The sequence below is a fragment of the Osmerus mordax genome, chromosome 1 (assembly GCF_038355195.1).
Source record: "Osmerus mordax isolate fOsmMor3 chromosome 1, fOsmMor3.pri, whole genome shotgun sequence".
Lineage (NCBI taxonomy): Eukaryota > Metazoa > Chordata > Actinopteri > Osmeriformes > Osmeridae > Osmerus > Osmerus mordax.
In genome coordinates, this window is record NC_090050.1 from 16255024 (window position 1) to 16278707 (window position 23684).

A 23684-nucleotide genomic window follows, 5' to 3' on the forward strand; every position below is an offset into this window, starting at 1 on the left:
CAAAAAAATATTATGACTTGCCTTTCATAAAAATCCAGAATCCTTAGCAATTCAAGAGAAAAATAACGTTTATCTGAGCGCATAATATTTAGTTGCGCTGTGAGAGGCGAGTGCTAAAACGCTCACCGCGCGCTCTGGAACTCCACAATAGAATCAATTGATTGGAGTAGGCAGTAGGCGGAACCTAAACCCACTCGACATCCCACTTTTCAACAGATTATGAGGACAATTTACTGGCGAACACATGACATTTATTCAACATTTGAGAAGGAACACTGTTCACACAGAAAATGTATATCTGTAACTAAGAGAAGAGAAGCCACACGACGAACGAGACTGAGAAGCCGTGGAGGTCAATATATCTGTGGAGATATTTGGAGTTCACCAAAGCACACTTCTCTCCTCTCTGGTAAGAATATCGACTACAGAATAAATTTTTCTGCTCTTGCTTTTTTATTTTGGTTATCTGTTCATTAGTAGTAGCCTAAAGCCTATTTTAGACGAGGACATTTAAGCTATAGGCTGTAAAATACTAGATTATTTTTAAATCATAGAAGGCACGTTGACAATTAAAATGGTACTATTATAAAATGCTTCTGAGTATGGAGTTTTAGAGAGATGCTACTGTAGGCATGCTCTTATTTAAGGTCGTAGCTGCACGTATTTGTACCAATATACAGAATAACGGTAGACTACTGTGAGCGCTGACACCAGTGGCTGAAAACTCATTAGTCGCGTCGTGGTCTACTGTAACACCGTTTTACTGGAATTACGAGATACTATTGATGGTGAAGTTCAGGGTCCATATTTCAGATACATCTATCCATGTTCCACGTGAAAAATAGGTCATTAGCTTCCAGTCATCGGGTTAATAGTTGTTTTGACTGTATACTATAACTTGAAACCACATTATTTCTTATAAAAATGTAGGCTTCTATCAGTTGGTTTAAACAAAAGTCATTGAGGGGAATGTATTATGAAAGAGGATTCAATCTCTGCTTCATTTTAGCCTGAAACTGATGATACTGCCAGTCGGCTTCCATGAGCCCAAGCCCATTTTGAGGGCTGTTTGTGGGGAGGGCCGCAGGTGAGACTGTCTGCTGGACTTGACAGGATCGTGAGACAGCGAGAGCTGCTGTCAACCTGTCAGGATTGCTCTGCTCTCCTGCTGTATTTGAATGAGCTGGCCTGTCGCTGCGCCGTGTTCTGTCTGTCTCTCGCTCTCCCTTCATCTCCTCCCCAGACCACTGCTTGCATTCTGAATGAACTAAGGCTGCCGCCGCTGCCGGCCGCGTGCTCTGAACAGATGACAAAGTGTTAACCAAAAGTGCGAGTTGTCTTTGCTCATGTGCTCATTTGTTTGTGCGTGTTTATCCATCCGTCCGAATGCAGGCTTTTGCATGTGTTAGTGTGCATTCTTGAGAAACATATTTTGAATTTGACCATGCCCATGATAAATGCCTCTGGCATCGTCTCTTTCATGCTTAGCTGTCTTCAGATCTCACCTTAAAGTGTGTTCAGATCCCATTAGTACTGTAATGGTATACTACACACACCAATGGTAAGGCACCATCTTCTATCAGGGGGTTGGCTTGCTAAGTGAGTCAAGGATTCAATCAATCCATTCCTACTTGATTGGATCAAAGCATTTTTTACATTTGTAATATACCCCCTTATACTGCCCGCAGGTATTGTTTTACCAGGAATCACAGAGGTCAACAGTAAGAGAATTTAATTGGCTCAGAATGCAATATACAGTACATGTGCTCCCCTGCAGTGACTTCAGACCAAGGGAGTTAACAGACTATGAGAAGATAAGCCACTGTCTCGTCTTGCATTCCCAAACTTTTCTATGTCTGAGGGCCAAAATGATGGGTAACATTTCTCCACCAAGTCCTTTTGATAGTTATGAAAGCAAGCAATTTAAAGTATGTGAGTCAAATGGAATGATCCCCAAGCACTGGGCACACTGAGTGTAAGAACTTCAGGAAAAGGTTTACTATGATAAGAACCTTTTCAGGACAACATCTTTGTCTGGTTATCCAAAGACACATTAGAACAAATCCTACTTAATGAAATCTGATGTTTTTTGAAATCGAAAAATGTTCCTCAATAAAAAATACAAAATCCGTATTTTGGGGGGGAAATTAACCAGTAATCTGTGTAATAAAGTTAATGTACTGGATCCAAAAAGAGGGATTTGGATAGATGGTAAAGCTTCGCCAATTTTCATGGTATGAGTGTAGTTTTTATGAGTATCCTCTGAAGGTTCTTTGGCCTGACCGAGCATGCCTGAGTCTTAGGCAGAGCCTCATAGTTCCTACACACACTTTGCTTGCATTTGACTGCTGAGAGCTTGGTGAAAATCGTTCAGCTAAATATGCTATGTGATTCAGATTGAAAAATTGCAAGCACATAAAAAACTTTCAATAACAACATAATTTATTTTCTATAGCCGTAAATTCATTAACTAAAATTGGTATTTATCATGGTGAAACCAGTGCACCAATCAAGCTCACGTGTTTGTCACAAGTTGGACTGGTCGCTCGTTTCTTCATTTTCATGTCTGTGCATCTTGTGTTGGCTGAAAGGTCTCTTGAAGGGAGACAAGTTCACGTTTTTTTTAACAGAAATTATCAGTGTGTCATGGGAGGAGAGGTGGCCCATTGACATGGCTTGTAGCATCCTCAGCCCTGTTGCTGTCTCCATGGTCTTCCTGTAAGAGCAAAAGCAAGATGAGGAAAGGTCTGACTGCAGCTCTCCTATTGGTCAGGGTTGACTTCCTGAATTGACATTATATTCAGCCTATAACCGACAGAATACATTATGAATATATAACAGTACTAATATTACTACTTTTCTTTCATATGTAGGGCAATGGCACAGTTCCCAAAATCAAGGTTTGTGATTGTCAGTAAAAAAAAAAAAGAGCAAAGTCGAAGATAAAGCACAGAGAAGATCTCTGGAAAAAGTAAGCATGCAATACATTTTAATCAAGTGGAGCTGAGCTGAGTGACTGCATGACCCATGCCATTAATATTCAGACCCTTGCACACACGGCTCTTATTTGAGTGGATTTAGCATGTGATGCTCTGTAGACAGCACTGCCATGTGCACCACCAAGGCGCCTCACTGAGAGTTGTACTGTTACTGTATTTCCAGCTGGGTGACTGAGTTTGGCCCCATGATGATCTTTTCCTTCCCATGTGATAGAGAGACAGGGGGAGGCAAAAAGAGAATTAGAGAGAGAGAGAGAGAGAGATGGAGCACCAGGTTTCAGGATGCCTCTTTGTTTAAAGGGGCCACATGACAGAAATAAGGCTGGCGAGCTGGTACGGACTGGTGCGGGAGCCAGCCAAGCATAGTCAACCAGGGGCCTGTTAGCTGACAATGGTCCTCATCCTACTGTAATTGTGGATGCTGACACATACACAGGCCCACATTCCAACCAGCCAGCCTGCATATGGAGTTCTTTTTGACCCTGTCTCCCTGTTTGTCAATGCTTTCCTTCATGCCATGTTTCCTGGCCACAGAAAGCCTGCCTCATTCTGCAGATGGAGCCCTAGTGAAGACTACAGCTGCTGCTCTGGAAGGAGAGGAAGCTAACCCTCACACAGATAGAAGCCTCTCTTCCATTCACGGTCTGGTGTAGAATGAGCTGGTTGGAGTGGACTGCCATTTTCCAGCTGTTCAGGGAGTATCCACTTTTTATGGAGTGAGTTAAGATAACTAAACTTTTCTGAGTTGCACCATCTCAGTAAGACAGGATTTGGTTTGTAGAGTGATGAAGTGTTAGGTTTAGTCAGACTAGTCTCTGTGAGGATTAAAGCGACAGCTGCATAGATTCGTCTCATTGAATGTTTGTGTGTTTCTGTGTATCTATTTGTCTGTGTATTCCAACCGATTGAGCAGAATGATTTAAAGAACGACCATGTCACTGGGGGTGGTAGTGAAATCTTCAATCTGTCCTTTGACGGTAATCCACACATGTGATCTTGGGCTTAGAGCATCATTTACAACAAGTGTTTGTGTTTGATTGATCATCCTGATACATTAATGAAACTCCACAGAGTCCCTGGGAATATTTTATTAGTGTCACAGAAAGGAGAATGTTTGCATATAGAGTTTGAAACAGAAGGCAAAACAGATACTGTGTTGCAGATAATAAGTAGTGAGCTATTTCCATGCTGAGCATCTTGGGTTGTTGCAACGCTTTCCCACTCACTGTTGCTGGCTTGACTCTTTTCACGAACTAAAGGGGTGGAAAAGGGAAGGCAGAGTGGAGGGAGGGAGGGAGAGAGAGAGAGAGAGAGAGAGAGAGAGAGAGAGAGAGAGAGAGAGAGAAAGAGAGAGAGAGAGAGAGAGAGAGAGAGAGAGAGAGAGGGAGAGAGAGGGGGAAGGAGAGAGAGGGACAGAGGGAGGGAGGGGTAGAAATGTTGGCATGATTAAATCCATTCTGACCTGCATGTCCTTGTCCATGCTCCTGTTTTCATGTACATCTGACCTACAAACATCTTGGCTCAGACTTTTGTTTTCAGTTAGAAAATGTCAGTTTGTGTGTGTGTGTGTGTGTGTGTGTGTGTAGGCCAGCCACATGTTTTTCCTTCTTATTGTGCCTTTATCATATTGGCTATGACTCCACCATCTGTTAATGCTGCCTGACCTCTGGGATGGTGTTCCTCTCACTACGTGTGTGTGTGCTCAAATCCTCCTGTTGTACTGTGTCCCCCCTACAGACGTCTCAGCTGTCTTTTGTTTCCTGTGTGCCCGCCTCCTACGTGTCTCTGGTCCTATCACGACTTGAGTTGTATGTGTCTCCTCCTCCTACTCGGGAGGTGTTGAGCGTGTGAATGTGAGGCAGAGTGACAGGATGTGATGCGTGACTGGCGGACTATAAATAAATCCAATTTCCAGTGTGAGTCATCATGAATCTGGAGCCCCCCCCCCCTCCAGCTCAGACTTGCCATTGAATGCTCCATACAAACACCCTCTTCTCTCCGGGCTCCATGCTACAACTGACCACCCCCTTATCCTGACGACACCCTAAGCCCACAAGGCAAGGCAGTGACAGCCAGTCCAGACTAGACAAAACCAGGGCATGCCAGGAATACAGAATCACAAGGCACCTATTGACCTCGCTCATCCCTATTGAAGAGCCATATCTGTACATTAAACAGCACACAGAAGCACACTGAACATGATGCATGACGTTCAATAATTTAATAATAGTTAAATAATTTTCTTTTAACCTTCGCAATGTGGGGGGTCTGAGACAGCCCAACGGTTAAAAGAAAATGCTTCGCTTTGTTTTTGTATGCGGTAAAGTTGTCGCAATACGACGGTGGGTCACAATGACTGATGGGTCAGAACGACCCGAAGATAACACAAGGGTTAAGTTACCAGACTATAGGGAAATCTGCAAATGTGCTTATTTGCCAAACCTGCTCATTTGAATAATCGCTAATGAAATACATGATAAATGAGAAAATCATCTATTTGAAAATCGTATCCTCGACCATAACATCACAAGCGAGCATACGTTATTACTTTATAAACTGTACGCGTTGTTGAGTTGAGACTGGTGTGCTTTAATCTACCTCTCCCAACAGCACCTCATCACACAGAGGGTCCAGGAGCATTTTAGAGACTGACACAAATCTCTCAGAGCCGTGAGTTCATCTCCCATTCACCCATCTGACCAATCACACGGGAAATCTCTGGCCATGGAACCCATTCTAAAATGCAAGCCAGAGCACGGAGAAATGGGGAAAGAGATTGGCGAGACAGAGAAAGAGAGAAAGGATGAGTTAGCGATACCAAGTAAAAGGAGAGGTGTGGAGAGAAAGACAAGAGACGGCGCAATATAACAGAGGAGAGGTGTGGGTAGAAAGAGGAAGAGGAGGATAGCGGAGGAGAAAATAAATGGCAAAAGATTAGTCGCTGGGAATGAGGACATGAGAGAGGTGATATGACAGAGTGTTGAGTGGGGAGAGGAGTCTCAAAGTGAAAATCGAAGAAAGTAAGTAGGAGTCTGTGAGAGGGAGAGAGGAAGAAACACAGGGAAAGGAGAGATGGATCGTAAACAAAGGAGTCTGGTGAGTGCTGGGTAGCGGATGATGAGAAAAAGACACTTGGTAACTACTAGGCATCACAGCAGTACAAGATAGACTGTAAAGGAGTCTATCTCCTGAAAAGTCTAGAATCATTAAGGTTCTAAGTTGAGGAAACACCCAGGATGCATAATGTTAAAATGCATACAGGTTTCTGTTCTCTACGATGCAGCTGGTACCATTCTGTTCTGCATCATGAAAAGCAAATGGAGTAATTTCCACTGAATATACTGTAGTCTGGAAGATTACATTCAATTAAACATTTAAACACCCCATGTCTGGTAATTGCAGTATTGTGTGTTTGTGTGTGCGATTGTGTGTGTGGATCAAAACTCCCCAATGACAGATGGTTTTACAATGTTTACTAGCGCGTTCACAAAATGTGTACTGAGCGTGCTTATCTCAGGTGCGCCAACCATCATTGTCATGTGCATCACTTGAACACATCAGTCTGCTGTCTCTGACACAAAGAGGAAATTCGCCATCCTGATGATACCATTTTTATCTTTTTTGTGTGTGTGTGTGTGTGTGTGTGTGTGTGTGTGTGTGTGTGTGTGGAGGGACACATATGAGCTTTGTCCTGATCTCCCTCAGCCTGACTCTGCTTTACGTTAATCTGATGTGTTCCGATGTTTGCTTGGATGGCAGGCTGTCACAAACCCTTCTGACTCTGACCAGCCTCCAAACGGCCTCGTCATAAATACTGTCACAGAGAACGAGAGCTCTGTCTATTAGCTGCTCATTAGAGAAATTGTAAAAGTGTGTAATCTTTCAATCTGGTGTGAATCTCTTTTCTGCATTTGATAGAGAAGAATGTCAGATGTTAGACCTGTTATAAAACTGTTTTATTTTAGCTGTGATGTTGGGTATTTATTTATTGTTTTTAGACCGAATTAAACTATTTCTGCCTAAGAACCATTAATTCTCAAGTGAACCATTGAGACTAATCCCTGTATGGATTAGGAAAGTGAGTGTGAATGTGGTGTGAATGTAGATTAGACCCAGAGAAGGAACAGGCCTCGCATTTTAGCATCTGAGCACTTTGGTTATATTATACCTAGAGCAGACACACATTGACACACACTCAGAGAAACACACCCTCAGTCTCCTCATCACCTCAAGCTCATTGTGTGTTTCTCACTCACTCCCATACACACACACACACTCACAAACACACACTCAGAACACAGTAGTCAGTGAGGAGGAATGTGACGAGCTGGGACACTTCTCTGTGCCAGTGCTAATAAACACAGCAGGCTCTGATATTTATCCCCTCATGGGATGACGTCTGTACGTCAGAACAGCCTACGTCAGAGCAGCTCTCTCAGACACATACAGACACACACACACACTCACACATGTAAACAAACCTCATCTATTATTATTTATGGGCAGACCTTTAAAAAGTAACAGCATGCAGATTTTAATGAAACGCTTGTGGTGAAGTGTAATTAGTCTGACGCACATCTGCACCTCCTCAAATATGGTGAGAAAGCTTACCTAACAACTCTGTCCTGTCCTGTGTTTAGGTATTTACGTACTATTCTTAGAAATCTCAAAGTTATACAGGATGTTATGTAATTGCACTTGTGGTATACTGTGATGACATACTGTTTGTTCAGGAAATGACATGACCTAAATGGGCCTCTTTTCATAAAAACTAACATCTTCACATTCGTTTTCAGTGTGGAGTATTCAGGTATCATGATGGGAGCCTGTTGTTGAATTGGTCTTTGAAATATCCGGTATCCTAGCAGGGAGCTTCGGTTATAAATCTGGATATCACTATCCCTGTTGACACCACACTGGCCTACTTTCATTCGAAAATCGTCTCTTTCAGATCACATGATCACACCGTGTTGTTTTTTTCACACACAGCGAGTGAAACTAAGTCACGTGTTGCTTTTGTTGATTTACACAATAGACGTAGGAGCTGTGACTCTGTCCAATCAGGAAAATTCTTTCGAAGCTCCAACGAGTGAGGTCACCCTAAGTACTGCCCAAGTAGCAAGGCAACCAATCACAATGTTTTCTATTTCCATTCTTACTATGAACATGCTGCCAGTCTCTTAATGATTGGAAGGTAGTGTGAGTGACAGGGAGAGAGACCTGTTAGGCCATGGGTCAGTGTCACTGCCCCCAAGGATGTCCTGTCCTCAGCGTCCCTATCACACATGTGCGTGAATGTGGAATGCTGGCAGCTAATGAATTCAAGGTGGCATCTTTTCAATTAGGGCGCAATGAATTACCTTTTCAGCCCTTTCGAGTGGCCTGGCTAGCAGCAGCCAAAGGGGCCCCAGGCCATATAATGATGGCTGGCACAATAGTTCCACTGTTCTCCCGCCCGTTCCCAGGGAACCACACAACACGCGGCATTGTGTGCCGTGCTTTGCTGCCTGGCCACGTTGCCCAGCTTTAGCCAGAGCCATGGAGAGGCCTTGCCGTGCCCTAACGTGGCCGGGCTGGTGGAGCCGGTAACGAAAAGACCCCAGAGTTCATTGGCCTCCTCCACGTTTGATATGTTAAAATGATTTCCGACAAAAAGGTACATTTAAAAGGCAGGCTGGGGAGGCGCGGGTAGGGAAGGGAGAGTGGAGGCAGCAGGCAGTTCAGGAGGATGCCAGTGAAGGGGATTGGAGGACTTACAGAGCACTGCTGCTATGCTAAACCCTTTCTAATTGAACAGGAAATGCGAGAAAAAAGTGGTGTGTAAGCGAGTTGAAAAAACAGACACAAAAGAGGAGCCAGAACTGGTTCTAAGCTGGTCATAGCTGGTTCTGCTGCCCCTTTCATTTCTTCTTGTAGGTCCCAAAGTCTATGGACCTTCTCTTCTAACTACATATTCAAAACGTCACACACACACACTCACACACCGATTTGCTCACGCACACTCTGCCCCTTGCCCTTGTTTACGCTGCATAGCTAATAGGACATTAGAGCTGCTTGCTTTCAAATGCAGCCAGAGAAGGAGCTTTAGTAGACAGAGACCAGGAGATGCATGTCAGAGGGGTCTTTCAAGTCCCCTACACACCAGCAGGTCTTCTTAGACACCTCTGCAGGAACCCAGGACACAGGGGCCCAGAAGAGAGGGGCCCAAGCCGTTCCCACAAAGCCTGATGTGTCACCCTCCAGTGTGGGCTTTTCTCCCCTGACAAAGCAGAAGAAGAAAATACCTGTCAGTTGACAACTCAATAACGCATACTTCCCTCCATGGCAACAAAGGTTGTTGTTCAACTTTATGACTTCAATGTTCACGGCTGGTGTTTTTCTGTTCCATGTTACAATCAAGGATGCGTGTGATGTGTGTGTGAGTGTGTGTGTGTGATGTCAGATCCTCTTCAAAAGTGCTTTGGAACTTAATCACGTTTCCCAGAGGCTTTGTGGGGAAGAGACAGCCTCATTAGAGCTGCTGTGAGCTTTACCTCTCATCACGGCTCGTGTGCTGGCAACCTATTGTTATACAATGAGAAACTATTTTTGCTGAGTTACATGAGATTTAGTTTTTTAGATGAAGATTCCGGTGTATCTGTGCAGTTAAAAACACAACCCCATAGTGTGTACATCCCCCACATTGTACTTCTCGCAGGGTTTCATAGAAAACAGGATGATGCCACAATGGGAGAGTGAGCCGGCAGTTCATTTGCTGTATCGCTAATCTATCCTTGTCCATGCTAAAACCTTCAACCGTAGTCGATCTGTCGCTATCTATTTCTTTGCAGACTGCTGAAGGGAGAGAAAGGAGAAGCTTGCTCAGCACACGCTAAACACCACACGTCTAACACACACACACCTGGAGATGAGCGAGGAGAAGGCAGCAGAGACCATGGACCCTCCTCCCCCAGCAGAGGTGAACCCTATACCCAACGGTAAAGGCCATGAGCCTGGGGAGGAGACCACAACAGCCTCCAAAACACCTCCGGCCGAGGACACAGCCCAGCAGTAAGTATAGACTCAGATCTAGTCTACCCTGTATTGAAGTATTCTGTTGTATTTTCAGTAAACATTCTATAAAACCTAGAAAACGTATTTGAAAGGCATCTCAGAGGGAGTATCTTTTGAGCCACTTCTCTGTGTCAGCCGACACCATTCAGTCTCTCTTTGTTTCTGGATGCTTTGGCCTGCTACGAGGATTGTATCCTCTCTAGTCTCTGAGGTGTCATGTCACTTCTTCGAAGCAGGAAGTGTAAATGTGTATTATGTGTACCTTACATCAGTGTCTGTGACCTGCTGCCCTACTTACTATGAAGTCACCTCTCTTTGCAACAAGAAATGAGAAACTGTGTTGTGAAACTCAAAGAGAGAGATAATCTGTGTATTTATCGTTGAGGTTCCTTCCTGATAATTCCTTCCTGATAATTGAATCACACAGTTTTACCAAGGATCCCTTTGTTGTTTCTCTTTGTGCTTTCGTGGGCTGATGGATCACCTCTTTCACAAATAGGGAAATTGTACCCAATACTGCCCAAAATGCCACGTAAGTAGCATTGAATAGGCCCTTGTGTAACCTTCTGATCCAAAGGAACTACTCTCTTTCTTATTTAGTATATAACTGATGCAAGAAGCTCCATGTCTTTAAAGCAATAAAAACCATATACCTCTCAGACCAGAAGGCGTCATGTGAAACAGAGATATGTCAGATGCCTATGGTTCCTTGGTGCTCTGTTGTGATGGTGCTCTGTCTCTCCTCTAAGCCCCCAGAGAGGGGAGGATGCTGAGGCCACGCTGGCTGAGAGTCAGGAGTTCCTGTCAGCCGTGGAGGACAAGAAGACCCCACGCTTCACAGACGTATGTTCACTCTGTCACGTCACAATAGGCCGTCACAAAGGTCCAACTAGGGTTTCCTTCATTTCTTTAATATCCTTATAGTGTGTTGATTATTATTTTTTGATGATCTTTGCTTCACAACAAGTTTGTTCAAAAGGTTTGTTCAAATCTGTTATTCAATTCATTTAGTTTGAGGGGAAGACCTCCTTCGGGATGTCTGTGTTCAACTTGGGCAACGCAATCATGGGCAGTGGAATTCTGGGATTGGCGTACGCAATGGCCAACACAGGGATAGTCCTGTTCCTGTGAGTAGAAATGGGGATTGTTGGATGAATGGCGATGATGGGTGGAAGATTAAATTGATGGATTAATGGCTGATAGGTATGCCTTTAACAGATAAATGGATTGATCGTTCAAATTCAAGCCGATGACTCAAATGAATCAATTGTCAATTTATTCCTACTCAAGCATTGTAATTGGAGCTGCAGCTGTTTCCTGAGTAATTTACATTCAGTTCATTCATTTGAAAGCCTCCAACCCTCACACAGAAATAGCAGCCCTATAATTATTAGACAATTAACAGTCAGCAGCCTTTTTGTAATGTCCCTAATTTAATACTCACACTTTAAACTCCATTGGCTTTAAACACACAACCTCTCTCTCTCTGTCTCTCTCTCTCTCTCTCTCCCTCCCTCTCTCTCTCTCTCTCTCTCTCTCTCTCTCTCTCTCTCTCTCTCTCTCTCTCTCTCTCTCTCTCTCTCTCTCTCTCTTTCTCTCTCTCACACACACACACACACACACACACACACACACACACACACTCAAACACACAGACAGACACACACAGGTGATGTTTATTTTTATAAATATTTTCATGGAGATTAATTGGGCCTTGTGCCCATTGAAGTTGTAAATGATAGTAGAGATCAAATTAGCATGCTAATGTAACTGTGGTGTTGTGTTCAAGCAGTGCAATTAGATTGATGAATGTTGGAAATTAGTCTTTTGTGCTTACGTGTTCTGTCATGTTTGCAGATGGAAGAGGGCATTAACATGGGTTTTTCCAGAAGCGTTACCCCAATATTGGTATATAGGTTAAAGGGCAAGTGCTCATACAAGTAGTTAACTAAAGACACACGAAAACACATATTTGGGCCTTCCCTGTGGAATAAGCTTTATTTATAGTACAACAGATGAACCAGTCAGCTCAAAGACATGACGCAGCTAAGGTCCATCCTAGGTAATCTTACCCCAATAATAGCTAGCATTGCATTAACATGGACAAATACATAGAATAGTGCCAACAATAACACATACTGTAGGTAGCACCACCACTGGCAGATATAGCATAGCTTTAACCCTGGCAGATATAGCATAGCTTTAACACTGGCAGATATAGCATAGCTTTAACCCTGGCAGATATAGCATAGCTTTAACCCTGGCAGATATAGCATAGCTTTAACACTGGCAGATATAGCATAGCTTTAACACTGGCAGATATAGCATTGCTTTAACACTGGCAGATATAGCATAGCTTTAACACTGGCAGATATCTCTCTTGGAAGTCGCTTTGGATAAAAGCGTCTGCTAAATGAATAAATGTAAATGTAGATATAGCATAGCTTTAACACTGGCAGATGGCTTCACCACCACGCTAGTCTTTTGTCTCCCACTATTGTTCACACCTCACATCCACCACTGCCATGATTTTGTGTGAGGTGGTAAGCATGGGTTGTGTGTGCAATGTTATGTTACAATCCACCATAATGCTGCTTTTATTAGAAAAATCGAATAGCCCCGGGGATTTGTTTACCTACTGTAGCAACCTTTGATTGGATTACAATACAAAAGCTGCACCAAAGGGTAAGACCGTCTTCTGAACTGTGGTAATACTATTGTCTTTGCAATAGCAAGGCAGGTGGTCTCAGACATGTGGCTTAGAGTCTAGAACATAATGTTCTCTTTGTCTGAGGTTTGTGTAAATTTATATTTTATGGCAGCAATCCAGTGCCAAATCTGGCTGGAATATGTAGTAATACACCTGACCAACAAAAATATTATTAAGGGACTGTATTTAAGATCTTTGCTTGGATTCCTGAGGTTTTTCAATGAGAGAAAGTTTATTATTATGAGCTGTGTGGTATGAATGTGGTTTCCCAAGTGTGTGTGTGTTTGTGTATGTGTCTAGGGACCTGAACTGTGTGTAGGGGTTAGTGGAGAGCTGTACATGTGTGTACATATGACACTATGTCCTTAGTATAGGAGCTATGAACTAATGTATAAATTCCTGCCATATATTAAAATAACATAAAAATCTGTGTGACTCAAAAAATGTGTCTCTGAGGAAGCCATGTTGATTTGCATTGCTGAAAAGGAACAGAGACAGGGTATGAGAGAGAGAGAGAGAGAGAGAGAGAGAGAGAGAGAGAGAGAGCACGTGTTGGTAGCCCACAATGTGCTGCAGGGTGCCACTCGCCTCTCCTCCTGGATTTTCCTTTTCTCTCTGCCAGAGCTCTGTGTCATTCTGAATCTTAGACACTCCTTCCCCAAGGGGACAGTAGACCTATATAACAGCACACACAGCATACACACACACATATTCACATACACACATGCATGCCACACACACACACACATATTGTGTCATACAGTGACCCAGCATGCCCTTGGCCAGAGTATGTCTTTCTCCATGACCCAGTCACCTGCTTAAACACCTCCTCCACAGCACCCACTGAGCACTGATGAGCAGACTGACTGTGGGCCACCAGGAAGTCCACGCACACATGTGCACTCACAACACACACACACACACACACACACACACATCTATCACTATCCATGTGTGTCTCTTGAGTGGACAGGGCCAGAGTGACTGGTGTAAAGGGTGAAAGGAGATTAGTGTGTGTGTTCCTGGAGCAAAATAGGCCAAAGTGGACTGTGTTAAACTCTTAACTGCATGTTAAAGTGTAAATCTATGCTTGGTAAGCTAAGTTCATAAGCTCTATGAAGGTGTCAGTATCCCTGATGTACTCCAACAGAAAGTCTACTAGTAGGGTTGACCGTGTAAGTCGAAGTTAAGACACACCATTAAGGATCCAGAAGGATGCTAGAGAAATAACTAGGATCAAAAACACGTTTTTCTTTCATGATTTTCCTACATTTTACATACATCACATTTACTTTTCCACATGCTGCAACGCAGAACTTGTATTTAAAGATTAAATACCTTATATAAGATCACTATCTTATCATATTACTGTATGTCTGCCGTCTTCTTGGACACAGAGGGCTCAGTTGGGCCCTGTTAGGAATGTAGCGGGGGAGAGCTGAGTGGAGCTGTGTGTGTGTGTGTGTTAAAGTGTGTTTGTGGTGTGTCTGTCAGCAGGTCTGTCCCACTACTTCAGCCACCAGTGCACATTCTTACTGCACCCAGTCCAGCACCCAGACACAGTCCAGCACCCAGACCCAGTCCAACACCCAGACCCAGTCCAACACCCAGACCCAGGCCAACACCCACACCCAGACCCAGTCCAGCACCCAGACCCAGACCCAGTCCAGCACCCAGACCCAGTCCAACACCCAGTCCAACACCCAGACCCAGTCCAACACCCAGACCCAGTCCAGCACCCAGACCCAGTCCAACACCCAGACCCAGACCCAGTCCAACACCCAGACCCAGTCCAACACCCAGACCCAGACACAGTCCAGCACCCAGACCCAGTCCAGCACCCAGACCCAGTCCAACACCCAGACACAGCACCATGTGAAAGGGCAGACCAGGAGTTGAAGCTGAGGGGAAAGACGTGTCTGTCGTCCAGTCCAGAGAGTTTGGGTGACACTGCCAAGAGCAATGAAAAAAAGAGCAACAAGAGGGAGAGAGACAGAGGGAGAGAGACAGACAGGGAGAGAGAAAGAGAGAGATAGACAGTGACTTGCTCTGAGTAAACCAGTGCTAGCTCAAGTGTCTCTGCTCTGGGAACATACTTTTTAGATCATTTTTACCATAACTTAACGATAGGTTATGGTCACTACATTAATATTTCACCGTAAGATATTTATGTGGTATTTTCTTTCTTTTTTAGATGGGTATATTTGTGTCAGAAGTCATAAAGAACAATGAGACAGTGTAGCTCAGTCAGAGTATGTATACCCTGTGACCCCAATTCCCGCTGTACACAGCTGTATACATGTATTGCTTCATCTGCGGCCAGCTGTTGCAATGATTCTTGGAAGTTATTTAATGACAGAGGTCAGTGAGGATGAAGGGGACATTGAGGATGTTGATAATGATGAGGAGGAATACAATGGCTCTAATACAGGGTGATGATGAAGGTTTAATGTTCTTTTCTCTGGTCTCCCCCTCAGGATTCTCCTGACAGCCGTGGCAGGCCTCTCATCGTACTCCATTCACCTACTGCTCAAGTCCTCTGGCATTGTGGGTGCGTATGTAGTCCTTCTGGAGAGAAATGACCCTGTCAAGGAGAACATGAATTTCACCAGCAGCATCAAAAAGAGCCTGCCTTGTCCTCTAGCATCACCTCTTAATCATCCTTGTATGGTTGCTGTAGTAGCATATCTCCTACCCCTACTCCAAGCTGTGGTGTGTTGGACATTGTTAGCCAGTTGAGCCCCCCTCCCACAACCTTTATCTTTACATCGTTTTTCATGTATTTGTCATGCAGTATTTCATCAGTATGCTAATGTAGTGTGTGCGCGCCTCAGGTATCAGGGCTTATGAGCAGCTGGGCTACAGAGCGTTTGGGACGCCAGGGAAGATGGCCGCCGGCATTGCCATCACACTGCAAAACATCGGAGGTGAGGGGACACAGAGATCTCACCTAGCGCCTAGCTGTCACCTACATGACCCTGCCTGGGTCACCCACAGTTAAACATGTGTGCACTGGCGCACAAAGACACACACACACAAACAAATGTTTGCACGCATATACATTGTTCTCTGTGAAGCTGATGACCACCACATACAGAGATGTCCAGACTGCAGAGGTGTTGTTGCTCCCTTTTTTCATGGGTTTCTAAAGTATTTATCCACCTGACATGCATACTACTACTGCAGGCGCGTGTTTCTGCATGTGTGTGTGGAAGTGTGTGTATTTGGGTTGTATGGGTTATATTTGGAAATACTGATTTACTCAAAATATGATTATCTCTCTTAACTACCCACAATCCCTTGTGGTTGGGCGGTGGGGATGTTCTCTGGATTAGCGCGTGTCTGGTGGGAATTTGTGTTTGAGTTATTTCCAGTGTGTTTTTGTGTGTGTGCCTGTGTGTGATTGGGACTATCCTGTGCATGTTTATGTGTGTTCACATTAACCAACCAAAGACCCTGTGTCTTTCCCTCACAGCCATGTCCAGTTACTTGTACATCGTCAAGTATGAGTTCCCTCTGGTCATCCAGGCTTTTCTGGGGGTGGATAAGCCTTCAGGGTGAGTAACATAGTCCCACTGCTCATTACAACCTATAAACTGATGCTCACCATACTGGCATAACAATCCCTCACAACCTAAAATGAATGTGTCAGAAAGAGACTTGTATTGGAGTGCAGAGGATATTAGTCTGGGAATCCTCCAGAGATTTTGCTTCTTGGGTGTTCAAGTAGCCCAGACACCTCCTTTCAGATCCTGTCAACTGGCATCTGCCTGTCTGCCGTTTGAGAGAGTGTGTATGCATGTGTGCACACGTGCTTGTGTGTGTGTGTGTGTCAAGAAGCTTGCCTGAGAGCAGCTGTGAGGATGAGAATTGGCGAGGGGGGAGGGGGCAGAATGACTGAGCAGAGCGACCAGATCGAGGCACCAGATCACAGCAAAGTCAGCCTGTCCGGCCGGAGCCTGGGCCCCTTGATCACCTGTGCAGGAGCCTGATAGGGACACTGAGTCGTGGTGGAGAAGGACAGCCCTGTCTCTCTGTGGGCAGAACTATGTCGGCTGATCGGTGTGTGTGCCAGAGCATTTCACTTGGTGTTATATGGAAGGCTGTCAGTGTGTTTACTGAATGATGGGGAGCGAAACTAACTCTGTCCCTGAGGTGTCTGACATGTCTCATCTTTACAGCCTGAACAACTGTCTGTTTGAGTGTGTGTGCGTGCGTGTGTGTGCTCTCTGTATACCGAGAGCATTTCCCAATCGATGAACACCAAAGGCTATGTCTGTGTGACTTTGAATGTGTGTGGACCAGTTCAGCTGTCAGTGAGCTTCTATTCGTGGTGATCCACTCTGTGTGTGTATGTGTCGTATTCTTTGCCATTAGTTTATTCGTCCCGGCTTGTGTTATATGTGTGTGTCAACTGGTTTGTGTCTGTGTGCCTGCGGTATACTTTGTATGTCCTGTGAGGTTGTGAAGGTCAGTTCTCTACCTGTGTGTGTGTGTGCACGTGTGTGTGCCGCTGGGCCAGATGGCCAGGTCAGCTCCAGTGGGCCAGCTGACAGCAGCAGAGATAGATGGAGCCCTTCTCTAGGCTCCAGGAGTGTGTGCCCCCCCAGCATACAGATGCTGAGGCCCCTTCCAGTCTGCTACCTTGGAAAATCGGTGACATTAATCACCCCCTGTGTCTGGCTCCAGAAATAGCTCCCATAGATTTAGTTGCCCCCTGTTGCGTCAACTGTCAGGAGGAGAGTGTTGTAGCCTGTTTGGTCATACAGAACCACACACGGGATTATAGTGTGTCACACTGTATGTTGGCCTACTTCCTCATTTCTTCCAGTTCAGGGTGGCTTGTTAGTATTCCAAGGTTTTGTTCAGGACTTGTGTCCTGTGTGTATGTGTCCAGTGTGCAACAGACGACAGTAAGACCTGGGCAAGGCTTGACTTTATGTTCTCTCAAAATGTCCATTGACAAGTGAATTTCTAGAAGATGGTGCAGGGAATAGGTACTGTGGGCCAGTGTTGGCCAAGCACACAATGTTCTGTATGCCACTCTTTCACTCTGTGATTCTCTCTTCCTCCCTTCTAAACACATAGAGTTGGAATCTTAAGTACGTTTAAAAACAGGTAACCCCCTGAATAGATCAATAGGTATCACCTGATTGCAATCTCGAAGGAGTGTTTTACTACAGAATCTAGTATGCAGCGGATGTGATAGAAATGTCCATTCACCTGAACTGATGTGATGTTGGAAAACGACTGGCTTTCTTTCTCATTCACCGTTTATCTTTCGCTCTCTCTCTCTCTCTCTCTCTCTCTCTCTCTCTCTCTCTCTCTCTCTCTCTCTCTCTCTCTCTCTCTCTCTCTCTCTCTCTCTCTCTCTCTCTCTCTCTCTCTCTCTCTCTCTCTCTCTCTCGCTCTCTCTCTCTCTTTCCCTCTCTCTGTCCAGTGAGTGGTTCATGAATGGGAACTACCTGGTGATCATGGTGTCCATCGCCGTCATCCTGCCCCTGGCACTGATGAAGCAGCTGGGTGAGGCTTTCAGCTCTGTACACACGTACCCGTCCTCTCTCACTCTCTCTCACCCTCTCTCACCCTCTCTCACCCTCTCTCACCCTCTCTCGCCCTCTCTCACCCGACACATCCAGTCATTCACTTTGATCAGTACAGTTCATCACTGTCATTGGAGTGGTTTCAGAGCCTACTTTGGAAATTATCATCTGGTGAACTGAAATGTCCCAAAAACCTTAAGCAACACTTAGCTATACAGACTGCTAGCAGTGCTTTTTCTGCATGTTGTATTTAAGACTGTGTCACTGTCTTGTTGCACTGTCCTATTATCACAATGATGTAATATTGTAGTTAAGGTGACTGTGGTACCGTTCTTGGCAGTAACCACTCAAAAGACATTTTGTAAGACAGTGAGATCATATGGGTCAATCTCTATCCGAGTGTGCACTTCTGGACCTAAATTATTTGCTTACAAAACTATATGCACTGCTTGATAGCTTTGGATGAATGCTTCTGCCAAAAAATATAAATAAATGTGCTTTAAAATGTAATGTAAATCTTATAATGCTGGCAAGGAGTGGATTTATAACAGCTAGTTACCTTCCTCCTTCTCTCTCCTCTCCTCCCCTCTTCATCTCTCTCCAACCTTTCCCCTCCTCACTCCCTCCGGTGTGTGACGTGGATAAGACTCCCCCACAGTGTCAGAACAGGCTGCGAGGCTGATAGCTGCGGTTAGCCGTGTGTGATTATGCACCTGTCAGCAGTCCTATGAAGACATAAGACATCACTGTCTGACACAATCTGGTTGTACATCATTTTTGGGAAAAAAACCTCAGAGCTCTCTTATTTTTGGAATTTGATCTACTGGCACTGGTACAAGTGTGTTTCTGTGTCTCTGTGCTTTGGCATCATCGAGTGTGTCTAAAAGACGCCCTGGTTTATGTAAGCCCTCAGGCTTGGCTAGTGTAGTGGCACAACAGATCGTTACACTATTACATAAGAGAAAGACAGAGGGACCAAGAACTAAGATTCAGAAACAGTAAAAAGTGAAGGATTTAGAAGATTTAATGTAAGAGAGAGAGTGAGAGAACGAGAGAGGTCCTGACCTTTTATTATGAACAACATTCAAAGGTCAATAAGGCCCATTAATGAGCCTCAGCTTCAGGTTCTTAGTCCAGTCATGTCCAGCCCAATCCAGTCAGTGTGGTATGTGAGCTGATGAACAGGTAGTGTGATGATGACGCCTTTGTGTTTTCAGGGTACCTGGGATACACTAGTGGTTTTTCTCTCAGCTGTATGGTTTTCTTCCTCATTGCGGTACGTCAAACACACCCACACCCACACCCAGATGTGTACTGTACCCTTAGCATTATTAGTAGAGTCTAGCATCCTCTGGGAATTTTGTTGTTGTTGCCAAGATTAGTCTTACTATTAGAGAGGCTCAGTACTCCACACAAAAGCACCCAGGACACACACACACACACACACACACACACACAATTAATTAATATTCCCCTCACGTTCCACAGATATCCATGAGCAAGTTCTATTGTCCCCTGCAGTTTCAGACTATGTTGGTCTGTGTGTGTTTTTCTCTGACCTAGTTTTGGTTCTGCATGCACTAATCCGTGCTGCACACTGCTGTCCCCCAGTCCAAACAAACAAGCCACATTTCTCTCTCTCTCTCTCTCTCTCTCTCTCTCTCTCTCTCTCTCTCTCTCTCTCTCTCTCTCTCTCTCTCTCTCTCTCTCTCTCTCTCTCTCATCCACAGGTAATCTATAAGAAGTTCCAGGTGCCCTGCCCATTTTCAGACTACAGCCATAACAGCACTAACAATAACATCAGTGCTGTGGATATGAATGACCCTGCCTGTGTTCCTCGCATGGTCAATCTCAACCCTCAGGTGAGAGTACAGTTCATACAATGATATGACCCACGCTTCACACACACCCATCACACACCCCTCACACACCCTGCTTCTCCAGCACCCAATGTCACTCACTCAATTTAAATAATAAGTAATACTGCTTACTGTATGCCGGCAATGAACACAGTTATACACAGGATGATTAGTGGTAGGTGATGAGTAGTCCCTGGTCTTAATCAAATCCTATTATTTTCATACTAGGCCCCATTTAAGATCAGTGTTAGATTTATAGGCTCCAGCTAGCCACACCAAGCTAACCAGATCAGTCCCTCCAACTAGCCAGACCAACCTACCCAGAGCAATCCCTCCGGCTCTTTAGCAGCTTACCGTGAAGGCATTCCTAAGCAGCCTAAAGCTGGCCACTGGCCGGACTCAAGTTAATCACAGACAAACAATTAGCTCTCTGTGATGTGTCTCAGGCTCTAATGGGCCAATAAAACGATAGCTTGGTGCTACAGCATCCAGTGTTGGCACCAATGTATCCATAGTTACATTTGTGGGGGTGGGGTCCTTTTTTCAGACGGCCTACACAGTGCCCATCCTGGCGTTTGCCTTCGTGTGCCACCCTGAGGTCCTGCCCATCTACACTGAACTGCGCAAGTAGGTGCCCCATTCCTACCCACACAGGGTTCAAGGCTGCTGATGCTGCTTTCCTGTGAACCAGGAAGTCATTCTGTATGCTTTGGGCTTGGCCAATCATATGCCGACTCACATGCACATTACATTGCACATGGCATGCAGAGATTCTTTGATGCATGGTTAGTCGAAGGGGTATCACCACTGTGTTAAACCACAAAAACTTGGGTGCAGCTGTAAACTAGGATGTTATACCCCTGGATAAATGTAATGACACGATTGGCCCCAAAGCACAAGCTAGCATTTAATGATGTGCAGAATAATGTGTGTGTTTTGTTGGTGGTTGTTTTGGCTTGTCTTGGACTGCATGTGTGATGTGTGTGTATGCCTTTGTGCCGGCGTATGTGACATCACATCGCAATATTCTCTGATTTCAGCCCCACCAAGAAAAAGATGCAGCATGTGTCCAACATCTCCATTGCTGTCATGTACACCATGTACTTCCTGGCTGCTCTGTTTGGATACCTGACCTTCTATGGTGAGGCCCCCCCCCCCCCCCCCCCCCCTCCACCACCTGTCATCGAGAAGGTCTCTCTGTCTCTCGCTTTCTGTCACTCTGTTGCTCCTTCTCTCTCCGTCTCTGTCCCCCTCTCGGTTTCTATTTGTTTGTTCTCTCGGTCGCTCTCCCTCTGTCTCCTCTTGATCCTTCTTTCCTTGTCCCTCTCTTCTTCGTCTTCTGGCCTTCTCCTTCTCCTCCTTCTCATGTATTCTGTTTATGCCAGCTTCAGGCCATTTACAGTACGTAGGAAAGCCTCTTCTCATGTCACTGTTTGGGTTAGGTAATCTGCATGGACGGAGACGTAAATGTGGGTCGCAATGAGGTTGCTTGGTTATTGTCTCATTGGAGAAGTTAACCGTAAACCAATCCATGGTGGAGGTGGACTAACGACTCCTCCTAGTGGTTGTCAGTATCACTGGGTGTACCACACGGTCTGATTAGGTTGTAACAGCAAAGGGGCAACTTATCGCTATGTCCTAATAGCTTTTTAATGATGGTGATTAATAATGCTATTGATTCATAATGTTTGTAGACAGCAGACTGCTCCTGGTGAGATGTGGGATTTGTAGGGTTTCTCAAACCACCTCCTCTGTTGCCCCCTACAGGTGAGGTGGAGCCAGAGCTGCTTCACACCTACAGCAGGATTGACCCCTACGACACCCTGATCTTGTGTGTGCGTCTGGCCGTGCTCACGGCCGTCACTCTTACCGTCCCCATTGTGCTTTTCCCTGTGAGTCAGCTGCCTCTTGGTGGCAGGTCTTAACACTTGGTCACACAGTATGAACGGATACAACTAGTCATACGTTTGTATACTTTTTTAAAGTATTATATTCACTGAAATGATGATATACACATATTGATATGTTGACAAGAACAGTGTATCTAAACTGTCCTCTGTTGAAAACCTCTGTTGCTTGAAAAGCAGTAACAGAAAGGTCCTGTAACTGAAGCCATCCTGGTGTGTTCCTCAGGTGAGGAGAGCCCTGCAGCAGATGCTGTTCCCCAACAAGACGTTCAACTGGCCCCGCCACATCGCTATCGCTGTCTGTCTACTCACCTGCATCAACTTGCTAGTCATCTTTGCCCCCAACATCCTGGGCATCTTTGGCATCATTGGTAGGTTGGAACTGCACTCCACACAGCTGGCTACTGTTATTCTCGTGACTGCCAATGTGATGTTTTAGTCAAATAAATGTGGTAAATGTAGTATTAATAACTGCGGTAACTGTTGGTTAAATTACCTCAAATGAACCCTAATCCTCCATAAGCCTCACTAGTGTCGGAATTTGACATTTTAAACAAAAGTGTCTTTGAGGCTGCTTGCACTCGTTCACCTTCGCAGTGAACTCAGCGCTCTTACAGCTTACAGATCCTAGCCTCTTTTATGTCACTGCACACTTTTGATCCCCTATGCATTAAACCCTCAGCTATAATGCTGTACTTACTGTGGAGGATTTTGAGTCATCAAAGCTAAAACACCGCAGGAATGTATTATATACTACAAACTGTAGACTAGTCTTGTGACAGTTATGCGGTAGAATTTTTATATTAAAACCTTTTTTTTTTTTTTACCAGCTCATTGTTTCCACCTGCATCCAGCCACCTACTTTGGCTGGATGATCTGGACAATAATGTTCCCCTTAGTGTTAATAACAGTTTGGTGGCATATTAACCACTGAGATAGATTGACACCTAGTCAATTATTTGTACATGATCTAGTGATGAGTAATGTGTGGCAGTTTGGTGTTGGAGAGCGCTGGTGTTCCATGTTTGTCCCTGTCCCCCCCCAGGTGCCACGTCGGCCCCCTGCCTCATCTTCATCTTCCCTGCTGTGTTCTATATCCGCATCGTACCCAAAGAGGAGGAGCCCATGCGCTCAGCCCCCAAAATCATGGTAAGGAACTAAACAGGTCGACCCTCTAACTCTATCCATTCCAAGTTCTCACCCATTACGTTGTCATTCTGGGAGATCATATTTACATGTAGGGTAGGCTAGTCTAGTTAGTTAATAATGTTAAGAAGGATAATAGTTTATAATGTTATTGATAATAAACTAAGGGGGGGTTTGGGAGGGGGCATCTACAACCATGCGCCACAATGTATATCCATTTTCTCTTCACCCTGTCTTTGTCTGTCTTTCTCTTGTTTCCTTTCTCTTGTTCCCAGGCTGCCTGCTTTGCTGGAATAGGTGTCCTGTTTATGGTAATGAGCCTCAGCTTTATCCTCATTGATTGGACGTCAGGGAGCAGTAAAGCAGCCAAGGGTCACTAAATTCCACAGTCTACTGTATGAATTTGTTTTTGTATTGATGTAAATCTAGATATGTAAATGTATATTTTCTGTTGTTGTTTCGGATAA

At 44.8% G+C, this 23684-nt stretch overlaps 1 protein-coding gene across 1 annotated transcript; it reads left to right on the forward strand.

Moving 5' to 3' along the window:
• Positions 1-277: 277 nt before the first annotated feature.
• On the forward strand, positions 278-23597 carry LOC136943235 (sodium-coupled neutral amino acid transporter 3-like). Its single transcript, XM_067236495.1, has 17 exons — positions 278-409; positions 9830-10049; positions 10552-10584; positions 10802-10895; positions 11064-11179; positions 15240-15313; positions 15597-15689; positions 16238-16319; positions 18203-18285; positions 19523-19581; positions 20036-20167; positions 20712-20791; positions 21205-21305; positions 21932-22056; positions 22298-22442; positions 23117-23220; positions 23493-23597. The coding sequence occupies exons 2-17, from the start codon at positions 9907-9909 to the stop codon at positions 23595-23597; spliced, it is 1569 nt and encodes a 522-aa protein (XP_067092596.1). The 5' UTR covers positions 278-409; positions 9830-9906.
• The last annotated feature ends 87 nt before the right edge of the window (positions 23598-23684 follow it).